Below are 17,780 nucleotides of genomic sequence, written 5' to 3' on the forward strand. Positions count from 1 at the left end.
GCAGTAAAAATGAAATTTGGAAGAGGGGAGGGTTTGAGGGAAAAGATAATGAGTTCATATTTGCACATGTTGATTTTAAGATGTCTGCAGGACATCTAGTTGAAGATGTCCAGTTCAAGATGGCAGTTGGATATGAAAGCCTAAAGAGCAGCAGAGTGGTTAGGCCCAAATAAATCTCAGAATCATTGGCATAGATAGAGATGATTGAATCCATGGGAGCTTATGAGATCACCAAGTGAAATAGTACAGAGGGAGAAAATGGTCTGGGATAGAGCTGTGTGGGTTACCCATGGTTAGTGAACATGATCTGGATGAAGATGCAACAAAGGAGACTGAGAAGGAGTGGTCAGAGAGGAGAACGAAGAGAGAGTACAGTCATGAAAACCTAAAGAGTAAAGAATATCAAGAAGAGGGTGATCAACAGTGTCAAAGGCTTTAAAGAGGTCAAGAAAGATGAGAAAAGACCATTAGATTTGGCAATTAAGGGATCATTAATAGCTTTAGACAGAGCAATTTGGGTTGAATTATGAGCTTGAAAACGGGCTATAGAGAGTTAAGAAGAGGATAAAAGGAGAGGAAGGCTATTCTAGATGGCCTTCTCAAAGAATTTAGCCACAAAAGAGAAGAGAGCTATTAAATGAAAGCTAGTGGGAATGGAAGGGTGAAGTGAGGCTTTTTTGAGGATGGGGGACATATGGGCATGTTTATAGGCAGTAGGTAAGCAAGTGAGAGAGAGAGAGAGAGAGAGAGAGAAAGGGAGAGAGAGAGAGTGAAGATAAGAAACAGTGGGGATGATAGAAAGGGTCAATATGGAGAACCTGGAATAGAATAAAATAGGATCCCTTGTGCATGTAGATGGTTCTGCCTTAGGAAGAAGAGGAGCCACCTCATTATTTGAGATGGGGTGAAGGAGATAGTAGTAGAAAGCATTTGGGTGATATGAGATGAAAAAGGGAATTCTGGGTAACTGGCTTCATTTTTTTTCAGTTAAATATGAGGTAACGTCCTCAGCTGAGAAGGTGGGTGGAGTGGGAGCCATGAGAGGTTGGAGGAAAAATGAAAAGGCAACTATATTGAGTGGGATAGCAAATTAATGATGAAGATGTAAAAGGGTTGCCCTGGAAAAGTGATTTCATTCAGCAGAAAGAGTATAGGAGGGAAGTGATGAAGGGAGGCATCCAAGGCTGAAGCTTCGAAGGGCAAGTTTTTTTTCATACCATAAGGGGTCAAGGTCAAAGAGAAGAGGACAATGAAGAGTTGAACTGGTTCATCAAGGGATCAAGATGGGGAAAGGATTGTTACTAGCACAGGGGTGATGGCCCACAGGGGTCTCTCTAAAAATAATGTGTCTTGAACTATACTGAATATTAATAATTCAGGTGGTAGGATCTAAGAAGGCTATAGCTGATACTTAAAACAAACAAACCAATCCTGTCCCTTGTAGAATTTTAAAAACTCTATTCTTTTGACATAATTGCTGTGGACGTGCCAGCCTGCACACTAAGTTGTAGCTGAAGGTAGTCAGTTTCAGCCAATGCTGGGTAAAAGTCCAGATATTTAGAGCCAAGGACTCATATAGAGAAAAAAAATTCCTCTGATCTCAGGCCTTGGCAAAAGTTATAAGACCTGGGTGAGGTCACTAATTGGGGTGGGGTAGTACCTTCTGTTTCACCAGGAGGAGTAAAGGAGAGGAATTGTTAAAAGAAAGACTCATGGGTGGATCGATTGAGTGAGGATTTCCCAGGTCCTGCCTGTGCTTAGAACAGCCATAACTGATTCCTACCAAAGGCTGATAATGATAAACTTACCCCCACCCCAAGTTTCATTCACTTCTGACAGGTGTTTGATGTTAATACTTTACTAACTACAGTAGTTAAGGTATTGGGTCTGAGGCTTTTATTAGCCTACAATATTCTTTGCTTATCTGTTCATGTTCTTAAATTGTACATTCCTAGAGGTTAGTAACTGTGTCTACTTAATCTTGATTCTGAATTCAGAATCCTAGACTGCACAGAATGTAAATTACTACTTAACAAATGCTCTTTCAATGTTTATTGCTTGAGTAGCCATATTGATGACAGTATAACATCCTTCAGAGAACTGAGGACTGTTCAGTAAGGTTAACTTTGAGTTTCTTACCCTTAGCAAACCTTTATTTGCTTTCAAACATTCTCAAATTGAACGTTATTAGCCCCTGTTGGCCTGAATTGATTTTATGACCTGGGACATACTGGCACAGGACCTCCCAGCACGGCATGCCCTCATCAAAGGTGTGTGCTATGAACACAGCGGAATTGAAGTAGCTCAAAAGAAATTCGAGATGTGCAAATTTACAGAATCCACCTCAAATGTTCACATGGACTATTTGTGCCTGACCTATGGTAGAGTATTCTGAGGTCCTATTGGTCTGATCAGCCACTGTAACTTGGCTCTAATACAGTGATGTCATTTTGACACTCTTTGAGAAACGAAGGACTACAACCATTAGCCCATATTGGCCTGCTACTCCCTGCTGGATCAGAAAACCTTTTAGTGGAAGATTTGACCACATCACAATCTCCCCACCCCTACTCCATCCCCTCTCTGCCACTGAATATACCCTATTGGCTCCTCATTACCTGTAGGATCAAATATAAAATCCTTTGGCATTCAAATCCCTTCATAACCTGCCACCCTGACCTTTAGAGTCTTCTTACACCTTTCACCTTTCCCTGAGCCCTCCCAGAGGTGGAGTATTTTCTCAAATATTAATTAACAATTTATTTCCCTTTTTGAAAATGGTCAGAAAACTTTTAAAACTATTGATACTTTATATATTGTCAAACAAATAAATTTTTTTGCAATGATATTTAATGGAAAGTTTCTAATATATATTAGATATATATGATATATATATACACACATGTTTGTACATGTATTTAAATTATCTGTTTATATAATATATAATGTATATAATCTTTTATCAAACATCCATTATAGACTGGATGTTGCCTCTGCTATTTCTTATATATTTTAGATGTCAAATTTTAAATTTGTCATATTTATAGTAAAATTTTTGGTCATTCTGTTATTTTTCTTTTATATTGTTTTTGATGCATAGAAATTTATGTTAATGTTAACAAATCTGTCTTTTTCCTAATAATTCTTTCTATTTGTTCCCATCCATAAATGAGATAAATTAATATTACATTTTCTTCTTTTTATAGCTTTGTTCATATTTGTTTTATGTTATGTTTGCTTAAGTATAGCAAAATCATAGGAATGGAGTATACACTAACTACCGTAAGAAGAACAAAAAGTCTCCCAGTGCCTCAGCAAAACTCTGGGAAGTGCTCCAAGGGGGAAAGCCCCAAGCAGAGAAACATCCTGCATCAGTGAAACATCCATCTGAAAGGAGCTGAAGAAAGCAAAAGGAAAGGCCAGGTGAGCAGGCAACCTCCAGGGGCCAGACTACCAAACCGTACCCCCAGAGTTCCAGTGTTGCTGCCAGCATCAGAGGCCACAGCATACAAAGTCAGTGACTAGACCTCGGGCTCCCAACAGAAGAAACTTGGATCAATGCCCCCTACTTCCCAGTAGGAGAACTCAATCTTTTTAAAGGCCAGGAAATAAGCAAACACCATGAGCAAAAGGAAATGTACTATAGATTCTTATTATGGGAACAGTGAAGATCAAGGCAGAGATTCTGAAGAGGACAACACTGTCAACAAACCCACATCTGGAACCTCAAAAGGGAATATGAACTGGTCTGAAGCCCAAAAAACCTTCTTGGAAGAGCTCAAGAAGGACTTTAAAAGTCAAGTGAGAGAGGTAGAAGAAAAATTGGGAAAAGAAATGAGAGGTATGCAAGAGAGAGTCAATAGCTTGGAAAAGGAGGGACAAAGATTAACTGAAGAAAACAACTCCTTAAAAGGCAGACTTGACCAAACAGAAAAGGAGACACAAAAACTCATCAAGGAGAAGAATTCCTTAAAAAATAAAATGAGCCAAATGGAAAAGGAGGTACAAAATCTAATAGAAGAAAACAATTTGTTAAACATTAGAATTGGGCAAATGGAAGTCAATGACTCTATGAGAGAGTGAAAATCAGTCAAACAGAAAGAAAAGCATGAACAAAATAGATGAAAATGTAAAATACTTCATTGGTAAAACAACTGACCTGGAAAATAGATCCAGAAGAGACAATTTAAAAATTATTGGTCTACCTGAAAATCATGATGAAAAAAAGAGCCTGGAAAGCATCTTTCAGGAAATCATCAAGGAAAACTGCCCTGAGGTCCTAGAACCAGACGGTAAAATAGCCATAGAAAGAATCCACCAATCACCTCCTGAAAGAGATCCCAAATTGAAAATGCCAAGGAATATAGCAACCAAATTCTAAAATTACCAGGTCAAAGAGAAAATACTGCAAGCAGCTAGAAAGAAACAATTTAAATATCATGGAACCACAGTCAGGATTACACAGGATCTTGCAGCTTCTACACTAAAAGATCATAGAGTGTGGAATATGATATTCTGTAAGGAAAATGAGTTTGGATTACAACCAAGGATCAATTACCCAGTGAAAATGGATCAGTGGAATAGGTTAGGTATGCAAGACACAGTAGTCAATGACTATAGTAATCTACTGATAAATCCAAAGACCCCAGCTTCTGGGATAAGAACTCACTATTTGACAAAAATTGCTGAGAAAACTGGAAAAAAGTATGGCAGAAACTAGACATAGACCAAAATCTCACACCATATACCAAAATAAAGTCAAAATGGGTGCATGATTTGGATTTAAAGGCTGATACTATAAGCAAACTGGGAAAGCAAGGAATAGTTTACCTTGCAGATTTATGGAAAACAGAAGAATTCATTACCAAACAAGAGATAGAGAATATTATGAAATGCAAAATGGGTAATTTTGATTACATTAAATTGAAAAGTTTTTGCACAAATAAAGCCAATGCAACCAAGATTAGAAGGAAAGTAGAAAATTGGGAAAGAATTTTTACAACCAGTGTCTCTGATAAGGGCCTCATTTCTAAACTATATAGAGAATTAGGTCAAATTTATAAGAATACAAGTCATTCCCCAATTGATAAATGGTCAAAGGATGTGAACAGGCAGTTCTCAGATGAAGAAATTAAAGCCATCTATAGTCATATGCAAAATGCTCTAAATCACTATTGATTAGAGAAATATAAATCAAAACAACTCTGAGGTACCATATCACGCCTATCAGATTGGCCAACATAACAAAATAGGAAAATGATAAATGTTGGAGAAGATGTGGGAAAATTAGAACACTAATGCATTGTTGGTGGAGTTGTGAAATGATCCAACCATTTTGGAGAGCAATTTGAGGCTATGCCCAAAGGGCTATAAAAAAGTGCATACCCTTTGACCCAGCAATAGCACTTCTAGGGCTGTCTTCCAAAGAGATCATACAAATGGGAAAAGGACCCACATGTATAAAAATATTTACAGCAGCTCTTTCTGTGGTGGCAAAGAATTGGAAATTGAGGGAATGCCCATCAATTGGAGAATGGTTGAACAAGTTGTGGCATATTAATATAATAGAATACTATTGTGCTATAAGAAATTATGAGCAGGTGGACTTGAGAAAAACCTGGAAAGACTTGTATGGACTGATGCTGAGTGAAGTGAGCAGAACCGAGAGAACATTGTACACAATAACAGCCTCGTTGTGCGATGACTAACGTTGATAGACTTAGTTCTTCTCAGCAATACAGGGATCTAAGACATCTCCAAAGGTCTCATGATGGAAAATGCTATCCACATCCAAAGAAAGAACCATGGAGTTTGAATGCAAATCGAAACATATTATTTGCAATTTTTTTTCTTCTGTTTTGTTCTCTTTCCTCTTTCTGGTTTTTCCTCCTATTAGTTTTAATTCTTCCTTACAACATCACTAATGTGAAAATATGTTTAATAGGAATGTATATGTATAGCCTATATCAGATTGCATGCCATCTCGGGGAGGAGGGCAGGAGAAGAATTTAAAACTCAAAAGCTTATGGAAGTAATTGTTGATAAATCAAAATAAATTTTCAAAAAAGTTAAAAAAAAAGAAAAAAATGACAATGAATAAATCCCTGACAGGGATTTAGAAGGAGTGAGTAAAAATCAAGGTACAAGATTAGTTAGTTATATTGATGTCTGAAAATTAAAAAAAAAATTAAAATGTATATATGAGAGGCTGAACAGGGAAGTTGGTCAGGAAACCCCTGATCAATTGATTTCTTCTCTCCCTGCCCCTCCCCAAATTGATTAAATCACAGAAGAGGCATGTCACTGAGACAAGCAGGTGATAATGAGGTACAAAGACTGTCTAAAGACTGACAGGATGAAGCTGTGAGTTTTGGCAGTTTAGGGGAATGCCAGCTATGAAGAACTCTTAAGAAGGCATCCTTCTTTGCCTTTCCCCATACCCTCTCTACCAGAGGGCAGCTGGGGGAAGGGGAATCTCTCTTCCTTCCCATCCTCTCTCAACCGCACCAACAGTCGTGACATCTTGGAGTGGAGCTATACCTAGCATCTTAAGAATCAGAGACACCTTTGATGGAGGCTGCTCAGAGTGATCATGGAGAGGCAGCTGGATCAGCTATAAATTCAAGAGGACATTAGGGGGCAGCTAGGTGGCGAAGTGGATAGAGCACCGGCCCTGGCATCAGGAGGACCTGATCTGGCCTCAGACACACAATATTTCCCTGTGTGCCTCTGGGCAAGTCACTTAACCCCAATCACCTTGCAAAAAAAAAAAAAAAAAAAAAAACATTAACTCTGGCAGTCGGGGGTCAAGCAATGAATAGGAGCAAGCTGAGATGGACCAGGGGTGGGGGATTCCCCACAGGTGTAACCTTTGCTACCACCAGCGTACTCTATGTATATACCCACTCACACAGTATTTATGGATTAATGAGTCCCAGGTTTGTGGGGAGAATGTCTTCTTACTATTATTTTTGTGATGGCATTTGAGTAAATTTTTGAGCTAATTGTGTCTACTGCCTGACTAAAGGGAAAGGTGTATGTCGTGTGTGAGCTGTAGTTTAGGAGTGAGAACCCAGAGAGTATGCAGAACCTGGGATAATTATTCCTCTCCAAGGGGGTCCCCTTTTCCTGCCCCAGCCCAACTATGACTGAGGTTTTTTTGGGGGGGGGAGGGGTAGTTAGCCCTATTGTGTTTGTTGTTATCCAGTTGTTTTTCAGTTATGAAGTTGTGTTCAACTTTTTGTTGATCCATTTGGGGTTTTCTTTGGCAAAAGTACTGGAATGGCTTGCCGTTTCCTCCTCCAGCCCACTTTATGCAAGAAAACCAAGGCAAACAGGGTTAAGTGACTTTGCCCAGGGTCACATAGCTAGCAAGTATCTGAGGTCACTTTTGAATTCAGGAAGATGAGTCTTCTTGACTCCAGGCTTGATACTCTAACCACTTCAATACCTAGCTGCCCCCCTTATTATGTTTAATAAAACAATTTAAAAAATTATATATTATCCTTTGTTTCTTACACAAAAGTAAATTTTTCTTAATGTTCCCCCAACTGAACTTCCCTTTTTTTTTTTATTTTTTAGTGAGGTAGTCGGGGTTAAGTGACTTGCCCAAGGTCACACAGCTAGTACGGGTCAAGTGTTTGGTCTGAGGCTGGATTTGAACTCAGGTCCTCCTGACTTCAGGGCTGGTGCTCTATCCACTGCACCACCTAGCTGCCCCTTGAACTTTCCTTTTTAACCAAGGAAAACAATTAGTATGTCAAACCCAGAAAATAAATTACCAAAGTGACACAGAGGTTATACACCAAACTGTTAAACTCTGAAAAGTAAAATAAAATAAAACCAAAGAGCCAACAGTGGTTATAAGCAAAAAGCATTCTTTATTCCATTAGAGGAGAGAAACTAGATACATGTGTCCATGGCAGCAAGGCTCAGCCTTGATACATATAGTATCCCATCTCCAAATTAGTAGGGGCTAGAACTAGACAAAGAAACACCAGTGAGCTGTAGCCATGGCAATGAGCGGGTAACAGCAACTTTGAAGCGAGTTTGATTCATAGCAGGACTTCATGATACGAATGTGGTCCCTCCAGGTTCTTGTCTGAGCTCAAGGACCATCTGGGGCTGGTGTGAAACAATTCTGTGATTTAGCTACAGCACAGTTCATCCAGAGGGCAAGCTCAAAGGATTGTTGCTATGCCAAGCAAAGGCACAGTTTAACAAGAGAGGATTGAAAAGAGAGGGGTGGTCTTGGAATGGGGATCCAGACAAGCAAAACCAATATGTATGGTTCACCCAGAAAACAAACACCACATTCTGCAAATATAGTTTTTCCCCGACCCCAAGTCTCTGGAGGACTGAAGAAATGTTTGATATTATATTTTTAGTAAAATATTTAATTTTTAAAAGGCATTTCACACATGGACAAACGTGGACAAAAAAACACAGGGACAAACAAAGAGGAAGAATTGGAGTGTGGGGGAAGAGGTAGAGGAAAAAATAAGACAAAACAAAACAACAACCTGTTTTCCCCAGAGATTAGAAAGAAAAGATGCCACAGAATTCTCCTGGGTTTCCTTAGAGGGTTAAGTTAGAAAACATACCCAAAGCAAGCCAATAGACTCACTTTATGCCCTGTGCTAAGCAACTGCTGGAGATGGCAAACCAATAACTCTCTCCCATCTCTGTTGGAAGAGTGTAGGAAAGTATTAGCTATTTTAGGAGCAAGCGTAAATACCCCTCATCATCTCATAGGATAGTCTGACCTTGCTAAAAGAATTAAAATTCTTAAGTCTTTTTTACATAAATGATCACAAAATATGTTCTTCTCCATCCACCCTGTCTCTCCCTGGAGTGTTGATTTTTTTGCACCTAGGTGTATGCTCTGATTTACATTTTAATTACATTAAATTGCATTTTAAACTTAAAGTTACCTTTAATCTTACCTCAGGTTTACCATTTCAGCCTGGCACGATCTTTTGGGATCCTAATTCCATCATTTTATCTGGTAACACAGCAAGAGCATGGATTTAGTCAGAGGCTTTGTATGTATAGGAGTAAGTTAGCTACTTAGCAGCTGTATGGCCTACCTCTCCTTGGCCTCAGTTTCCTCCTCTGTAAAGCAAAAAGGTTGAACTTGATGACTTCCATTCAATTCTAATTAGAGGTCATCTGGCCATCTCAGTCTTCCTGATCTATATCTTGCCACTGAATCCTTCCCTTACCTCCCCTCCTCCCTCTACCTCTCTCCACATAGGGTATCATACCCTTATCTGTGGGTGCTCTGCCCAAAGAAATGTAAATTTTGATGGCTGAAACCTAGCAAGATATCTTGGGGTTCATTGGCTAGATTTCTTTCTTAAACCCCATTCCTTAAACCCAATTCACTCTGGCTCTCATTGATTGGCCAACAATAGGTCCCAGCCCAAGCCCACTTAGTAGAATGACTCAGAGTTCATGTAAATAGTAATTGTTTCTGTTTTGGCCAGAAATTCTGAGGGTATTCCCCTCCCAGTCTGATTTTATTTTTTTGATTAGGTAAAAGGGGCCATTCCTTGGCTCGTTTCTTAATTACTGAATGGGTGTTGCCTCAAAGTGAGAACCTGGAAAGACCTTAGCTTAAAAAGGCCAAGGTCTCCCACTGCATCCTGGGCCATCTTCTGTCATCCTGATCTGGCCACTGGACCCAGATGGCTCTGGAGGAGAAACTGAGGCTGATGACTTTGCACAACCCTCCCTCACTTAAATCCAATTCACTTACAAGTCATGGCATCATTTTCCTGATGTTATGTTCCTCTTTGAGGAGGAAGGACACAGAACGACAGGCAGGGGTCATCTCCAAATTAGGGGACATTCTCAAGCTCAGAGAGGCAAACGGGTCATAAGGCATAGAGAATCAGCCTCCTAGTGACTAAGTCCTGCCTTTGTCAGGTCCTACCTTTGTCAGACCCTGCCTGCCTGACCCTAGGTCCCCCTTTAGCCTCTCAGTGCTCTGGGTGAGAAGGTGCTGATCTGTGTCGGTAGAGAGTTACTCACCTGAGAGTTCCCTATACCAGTGAAATCACAGGTCCTTGTTATGTGTGGGACAAGCAATATGTGCTCTGAAAAAAACATAGATAGAAAGGGAACTTGGAAGTCTTCTAGTTCAGGGGTTTGTTAACTTTGCTTGCTTCCTGGACCCTTTGGGTGTGCTAAGGAAGCCCTTTCTCAGAAAGATGTGAAATGCATAAAATACATGCATCTTTACTGGCTGACAGAGGATCACAAAGGAAACCAATTCTATTAAAATAATAATCAAAATGTTAAAAAAAATTTATGGGCCCCAGGTTAACTGATCTAATCTATCTTCTTCCTCTTCATTGTACAGTGGGGAAAACTGAGGCCTAACGTGAAGTAGGGACTTGTTCAAGGAAAGAAATAAATATTTATAAAGCACTTTACAAATATTATCAAGCTTTAGCCTCTCAACAATCCTGGGAAATAGGTGCTGGTATTATCCCCATTTTACAGATGGGGAAACCAAGGCAAATTGAGGTTTAAGTGGCTTGCCCAGAATCCCACAGCTAGGAAGTGTCTGAGGCTGGATTTGAATTCAGGTCTTGCTAACTCCGAGCCCAGCACTCTATCCAAGCTCTATCACAAGCCAGGGTCGCGGCCTCCAATTAGGGGTGAATGCGCCATCGTGACATAGGCTGGCCACGCCTCCAGCCCCTCATCTCCATGCAGAGTCTAGTGAGTCCGCTAGGGGCCGCCAGGGGGCACCCCGGGCCCGAATTACTGGCAGCTGCCATGTTGGAACCGGGCGGCGTCCGAAAGCGCAGCCCTCAGGGAGGACTAGAGACCTCAAGGTCGGTCATTGCGCTTGCGCTTCTGGCGGCGGAAACGCGGTAGCACTTCCGGAAGGCTACTCTCCCCTCCCCCCCCCGGGGGCGCCCCCAACGAGACCCCGCTCTGAATCGGTCGATGCTCTAGGTTTTCCGAGCTCCCTCCTTGGACCCTCCCTCCGGCCAAGCGCCCGGAGAACAGGGGGCACCAATCCTCTTTCACGGGAGGCGCGTGCGCAGATAGACCCACGACCTCTCAGTGAACTTTGACCCCACGACCCCACGACGGCCTCTTCTCCCTCCCGCTGTGTCAAGATGGCGCTGTCCAGGGTCTACTGGAGATGCGTCTCTCTGGGTGGTGCGGCCGCTCCCCCGGGACCCCTCTTCTCTCTGCGGCTGCAGCCTGGGCGCCGGAGCCCAGCCTGGGGGCCTCCTAGGTGAGGGACTTGACGGGCGTCGGGTTCCGGGCCTGTCACTCCAGGCCCAGCATCGGGCAGTGCCCGGACTCTCTCTCCATCCCCAATGCCCAGAGACCTTTCTCCTTTCCCCGAGGTCAGGTTCTCTCAGCACCGCCAGTGTCGTTCCCGGGCCACCGTTCGCCCCGGGTGGTCAGCGCCCTCCCCTCCCCCAGCCTCCCTCACAGAGGGGGGTCCTCCCTAGCGCACTGCCTGCACCCGGGGACCCCCGCTGGGACCCGCTCTCCTTCCTCTTCCTTTGGTTCTCTCCTCCACCCTCGGATTCTGCCCTTCCCCGATTTAATCAGAACCTTCCTTAGCTTTCAGCTTCTCCTGGGCTTTGACCTCCCTTCCCCTGGGTCTAGCAGGGACCAGACATCTGGAGGAAAGCCAAGTAAAGCCCGGGACCCAGGTGGCTAAAAGTTGGTCTGTGATCTCTCCCCCTGCAGACCTTCCAGGCTTCACCTCTCCCCAAAGGTAGATTTGAAGAGCATTGTCTCTTCTTTTGTGGCCAAGACAAAGGTGGTTAATGAGAAATATAATCGCTTCTTGGAGCGTCGCTTTCCCCGATTCTATGTCCTGTATTCACTCTTCATAAAAGGTAAAAACAAGGCAAGAATGGAAGTCACTGGGGCCAGCTCTTAGGCCACGGCCAAGGGTAAGAACGAATAAGATCAGCCAGAGGTTGAATCCTGCAAGTAAGAGCTGGGATGCAATCAGTCCAACAGCAAAGTCTGCTGAGCAAAATTCATGCTTCCTGAGGAAGACCTCCGTTCCTGGGACCAGAGGTACCCAGGCACAGAACATCTTGGTGGCAAAATGAAAAACCACTCCTAACAACAGAAGTGGGCATGGTGCCTTCCCACTTTTGAAATTCCTTTTCCTGGTCACACAACTGAGTGTATCAGACTCCCTGTAATAGGCAGAATGGGATTCTTCAGCACCGTAAAAAAGGGAGCTCTGTGATTTGTCTCCTGACAGAACACGGATGTCTTCTCGTCCAACTTCCTCTGGGGTCTGAAGCAGATCCACAAGTAATTTCGTACTCAAGGTGCTCAGCACCATGCTTGCATTTAGTAAAGCACAACAGGAAACAATCTAGGCACAGTCAACAGAAATGTATGACTGCTGGAGAGGGGAATCAGAGACTCAAATATTAGAAAAATAGTTAATTTATGAAGGCTTGTGGGGAGAGTGGTGGTGGTCATGGGTCATGATTTAAATGAAAATATATATAGTTTATTAGATAAAAAGTCAGCAAACTATGGTGCAGAAGTCACAAGTTTAGTTCGACTGGAAAGTAGGGGATTTGCTGGTGGAAAGTAAGATTTAGAGCAGTCTTTTTCTTTTTTTTTTTTTTTTTTGTTTTTTGGTGAGACAGTTGGTGTTAAGTGACTTGCCCAGGATCACACAGCTAGTAAGTGTCAAGTGTCTGGTCTGAGACTGGATTTGAACTCAGGTCCTTCTGACTTCAGGGCCTGTGCTCTATCCACCACGTCACCTAGCTGCCCCTAGATTGGTCTTAAAAAAATATTTAAGGGGCAGCTAGGTGACACAGTGGTTAGAGCACAGGTCCTGGAGTCAGGAGGACCTGAGTTCAAATGTGGCCTCAGACACATAACACTAACAGTGTGAACCTGGGCAAGTCACTTAACCCCATTGCCTAGCCCCGCCCCCCCAATTAATAAACACTAGTTTTTTGGATATGGGATGAATAGGGTGATTAAAGGTAAATGTATATGTAAAGTTGGGGGCTAATAGGATTCCAACTTGGATATAACCTCATGCTTTGTGCTTTTTTTTAATGAGGCAGGATTTCAGATGCTTTTGGCTGATGCAAAAAAGGCTAGAAGAATAAAGACATTTATGACCCAGAAAAAATTAATGTTTCATCAGCTTTCATACCGGGACATGGAACATTTGAGACAGGTAGGGGCCAAAGAATTTTGCTGCATGGGGGAAATATATTTGACACAGTTTTCTTTAAAGAACAAAACAGATGATTTCTTTTCCGCTTCATTCGTGTTGCTGGCTATGAAACCAAAAGTTTGTCATTCCTGTTCAGATGAGGGTGTTCCATAGGTGTGGACTGAGTCAGAGTCGGGTTTTTTTTCCCCCAGAGCAAATCTCCTTGGAGCTTTAGGAACCTTTCTTTATAGAAGGGACTTCGTTATTTAAAAAGTAAACATTAAAATCCAAATGGGTTTGCTGAACATACAAGCAAAGGAAGACACCTGTAGGAGTAAACTAGTGAATAGCCTTGAAGCAAAAGATGAGGAGCATCCACTGAGATGGTTTAAGAAGGCATCTCTGATGCCTTCCTGGGAAGTGAGAGGAGCCCATTCTTCAATGGGATGGGGGAGCTCCAGTGTAGGAAGGCACTTCCTAAGCTGAAATAGCAGCTGTGTTTACTTTCTGCTCAGTTTCGACGAGACGTTGTCAAGTGTCTTTTCCTGGGCATCATTTCCATCCCACCCTTTGCCAACTACCTGGTCTTCCTGCTGATGTGAGTATGGACTTCAGGTTTCTAAGCCTTAGCATTTTTAGAGATCATAGGATGATAAGTTAGCACTGGAAGGGACCTGAGATAGCATGTCTAGTGCAAAACCTCCCCTCCCCCCATTGTATAGATGAGGTAACTGAGGCCCAAAGAAGATTTACCCAAGTTCATCTAGATAGTAAGTGGCAGAGCATGGTATTTGAACCATTACCTCTGACTAAATCCAGTGCTCTTTCCCTGCTGCTTCATATGACGTCCTCCACAATTTCCTAATGAAAAACTTTTAAAAGCATTTCATTTCTGAACCTTGGTGGGTCTTATCCAAGGAGCCACTTCAGATTTCCTTCCTCCTGAAGGCCACCTCAGCTCTTCAGCCGGCCCCTGAAAGAACAGGACCGTCAGGGTTGGATGGGGCAGGCTAGCGGCCTGACTCTGCCCTGGAGGCAGTGGCCCGGTCATAGAGAGGCAGAGCAATGTGGGGGGGCCATTTCCCCCTGGAAAAAACACCGTGCTTTACGTATTTTGGCAGATTTTCATCAGATGCCATTGTTAATGATGAAGAACATACACAGGGATGAATAATTCAAAACTGAAGCACAAGCAGCAGTTCTTCCCCACTTTGTGGCACAGTCACAGTTCTAAAGGCTGGCACCATTTTAACTCTGACTCATGTTTTTCACCTTGGTTCAAAAAAATCCACTCCATTTGTTTGCTGCTTGTCAGTCTAGTAGTCTACTATTCTTGAAATTTTACTTCAATGTATTTTTTATTCCTTATTATTCCTAGTCAGAAACTCATCTAGAAGAGAACAATTAAGGAAAGGAAGTTTCTCCTCCTTTTCCTAACATCAGTGTCTTCTGAAAGCTTTAGTTTCTGACGAGCTGATACTGACAAATGCTTTTTCCTTTAGGTACTTGTACCCCCGGCAACTGCTGATCCAGCATTTCTGGACCTCAAAGCAGCAGCTGGAATTCTTGGACATCTACCATTCTCAACGCAAAAAGTCCCATCCAGAGATCCTCAACTGCTTGGAAAAGGCCATCCCTTCGATCTCAAATACGGCTCTCCAGCGGCATTTTACACAGCTGTGCGCCAAGGTACCCTCCAGGTTCACCTTTACTAGTAGCAAACTCCCAGAATATCCCTGGAACCAACTGGCAAACGGCAGATTTATAGTGGTGCCAGATGGAGGGATGTCACTGAGGGTCCCGTTTCTCTCCTCCTGGGTACAATGTCAGAATTTAACCATCACCAATCTCTTGCTTTTTGCAAGGTTCAGAATGGTACTCACCCAGGTATAAATGATCTGCTGCTTTTGAAGAGCTGTTTTTCTGTCTATCCCCTGGACATAGCGCATCTTTCTATTGCACACGTGGTAAGCCCTTTGGGTCTTCTTCTTCCCTCCCCGCCCCTACTGACCTTGAACCTCCCTTCCTAATTGGTAGAATGGTATGTGAACCCTGTCCTTGTGTGCTGCCATGTCACAGAAAGCCTTGAGCCGGGCCATGCTTCTCACACCTCACCTACCCTCTGTTTTGCTGAGATACCGTCTGAATAAACATACCACTGTGCTTCACCAGCTAGACAAAGCTTTGAAAAGACTGGGGACTGGCCAGCTGACTGCTCAGGAAGTAAAATCGGTGAGAGCCTGGTTTTAGTGATAACCCTAAGCCATTGGGGAGTTCCATGATCACGATGCTTGAGTAGTCCTTTACTCCTTATTCTTCCGCCTCCTACAGCCTTTTGTTAATTCATTCAACTTCTTAGTGACTATGTGTAGAAATTGGGCATGGTATTTTGAGTGCCTGTTTTTTTCTTTTTCCTCCTCTGGAACTCCAAAACTAAAGACAATATACTACCCAGGGTTTAGATATTCCTTTGTTTTTCCTCTTACCAGCTTTTCCCTGTTCATTGGCTCCTCTACCAGCATGTGAGAAACTCAAAGCAGATTAAATTGCTCTGGTAAAAGGTGTGTTGTAGGGAAATTCTAACTTACTAAAAGGAGGTTCTTAGATTGATCACCCATTTCCATTATTCAAGCTCTCCCTGTCTCCATGACTACTGAGAAACTCTTCTTTGGGTATGTTTAGGCTTGTTATCTCCGTGGCCTGAATTCTACCCACCTTACTGAAGACTGGTGTCGAATTTGGCTAGAAGAATGGCTACAGTTTTCCTGTAGCCTAAAAAGTAAGATATAAGTCCCTATATATACTCTGCTCTGAGTGCTATGATCTCTACTTCTCTAGCTTGGGGTCTACTGGGGACTCTGGAGCTCTGAATGTCCCATAGGAGCTCAGGTCCAGTTACTTTCTTGGCCTTTTGAGTGTTGGGTGGTAAGCTGAAGAGTCTTCTTTGCTAGATGGGAAATGTCCCTAGAATCAGCTGCTGGGTTCAGGAGCCAGCAGAATCCTAAGAGGTGAATATTTAATAGCACATTAATTTCACTGAAACTTCTACTTATCTCAGATTAAGAGATTGAGGGTTGAATGGAAAGAAGACGTGTACGTGGGTGGGAAACTCTAGAATAAGAGTGGGTGGAACCCCTGGGACACTAATCTTTTGATTTCCAACCACTGGTACTTGTCACCCTATTCCTGGTCTCTGACATCAGTTTATATCCATCAACAGACCTCATATCCTTTTCCTTTTACACCCCGGGAAGCTGTGGGCCTTGGGGTCAGGGCCTCTACTTTTTGTAGGACTAACACTGGTGTTTTCAGATGCTGAGATGTCCCTCTTGCTGCATGCCACGGTCCTACTTTCCACCAACCACGCTGGTACAAGGCATTGAGGGAGCTTCTAGAAAAGACGAGACTGTCCTCTACCCTTTCTGGAGATGCAGCCTGGGACCACACGGCACCCATGAGCCACAGACCCACAGAGAGGAACGAATGCTGCAGACCTGGCAGTGTGGCCCTCGAAGCAGAAGGAAGCATTATTATTTCCCTTCCAGCTAGAACTGAAAGGTCCGTTCACATGGTTGAGTCCTATGGGGTCCATCCCTACGTGATCAGTATTATGTGGTAGCGGCCCTACCTGCTGCTATGTTCTTTCTGGCTGGTTTTCCATTGAACTAAATGCTTGGACTGGACAGGAAGCAAAGCTACTTAAACTTAAGCACTTATGCCCCAGAATGTTCTTTTGTCCCTTTCTAAAGCTGCCAGAGAAAAACACTTTTTCCTTATTCCTTTCCAAGTTTATCCCTTACAATAACTCCTTTCTAATTTGCTGAGATCCTGTCATGAAAAAGGGAAGTACTTTCCTTTGGAAGAGAATGTCTCCCCTGTCTTGCCCTCCTCCCTCACATGTTTACACTTTCACCTCCCTTGTCTTAATTTTTGGGCTATAGCCCAGTGGATCTTAAGATGTGTGGCTCCTTCCACTGTGTTGTTGATACCCACCTATTACTGTTACAATGGCCATGCATAACACCAGGAAAATACCAGTTAGTGCCTGGCTCAGAGAATCCATCCATGGGAAGGTCTGCACCCAAGGTACTGTGAATTGGGTTTAGTTTTGTATTTGTACATGTCAGTGACTTGTAAGTTACTGTAAATGTATGAACCAATGTGTTCAGCCACAATTAAGATTTAATTCAACTATTGGCTACAAATTACTTAAATGTTCTAATCATTTTATAATAGAGACTACCTTGTCTTAAGTTCTGTGAATTAAGATGTAAATTATGGAAAAAGAGCTAGACTAAAATTGTTTGTTTTTTAAAATAAAATACTTCTCAAGGTCCTGATTGTAGAGAGGGGTTTCCTGTATAAATGTGTAGACCTGGGTATGGAAAACAAAGTGGTGACTGGACAAAAACCCCCAAAAAGGAAACAAAGTGAGGCCCAGTAACTTAGTGAACTAAGCTGAAGGGATAAGATACATGTTAAATAAGATGGACAATAGTAAATTGATGCTCTAATAGAATAAAGGATTTTTCCCCTGTACAATACTGCTGGTCTTGACATTGACTCTTAATTCTAATATATAATTTCTACACAG

General features: G+C 42.5%; 1 protein-coding gene across 8 annotated transcripts; it reads left to right on the forward strand.

Moving 5' to 3' along the window:
• The first annotated feature begins 11,049 nt into the window (after positions 1 to 11,049).
• On the forward strand, positions 11,050 to 17,730 carry LETMD1 (LETM1 domain containing 1). 8 transcript variants are annotated; one of them, XM_027844254.1, is made up of 9 exons: positions 11,050 to 11,260; positions 11,728 to 11,879; positions 13,092 to 13,207; positions 13,702 to 13,784; positions 14,689 to 14,875; positions 15,052 to 15,153; positions 15,266 to 15,418; positions 15,676 to 15,747; positions 15,869 to 15,952. In XM_027844254.1, exons 1-8 carry the CDS (start codon positions 11,139 to 11,141, stop codon positions 15,742 to 15,744), a joined length of 984 nt encoding a protein of 327 aa, XP_027700055.1. In that variant the 5' UTR covers positions 11,050 to 11,138; the 3' UTR covers positions 15,745 to 15,747; positions 15,869 to 15,952. The 8 variants fall into 8 exon arrangements, with proteins under 8 accessions (XP_027700055.1, XP_027700061.1, XP_027700060.1 ...); XM_027844259.1 differs by lacking the exon at positions 15,676 to 15,747 and adding an exon at positions 16,499 to 17,730 and having other exon boundaries at positions 11,059 to 11,260; positions 11,704 to 11,879; positions 15,869 to 15,965; XM_027844253.1 differs by lacking the exon at positions 15,676 to 15,747 and adding an exon at positions 16,499 to 17,730 and having other exon boundaries at positions 11,062 to 11,260; positions 15,869 to 15,965.
• Positions 17,731 to 17,780: the final 50 nt, after the last annotated feature.

The sequence above is a fragment of the Vombatus ursinus genome, unplaced genomic scaffold (genome assembly GCF_900497805.2).
Source record: "Vombatus ursinus unplaced genomic scaffold, bare-nosed wombat genome assembly UNPS02014941.1, whole genome shotgun sequence".
Classification (NCBI taxonomy): domain Eukaryota; kingdom Metazoa; phylum Chordata; class Mammalia; order Diprotodontia; family Vombatidae; genus Vombatus; species Vombatus ursinus.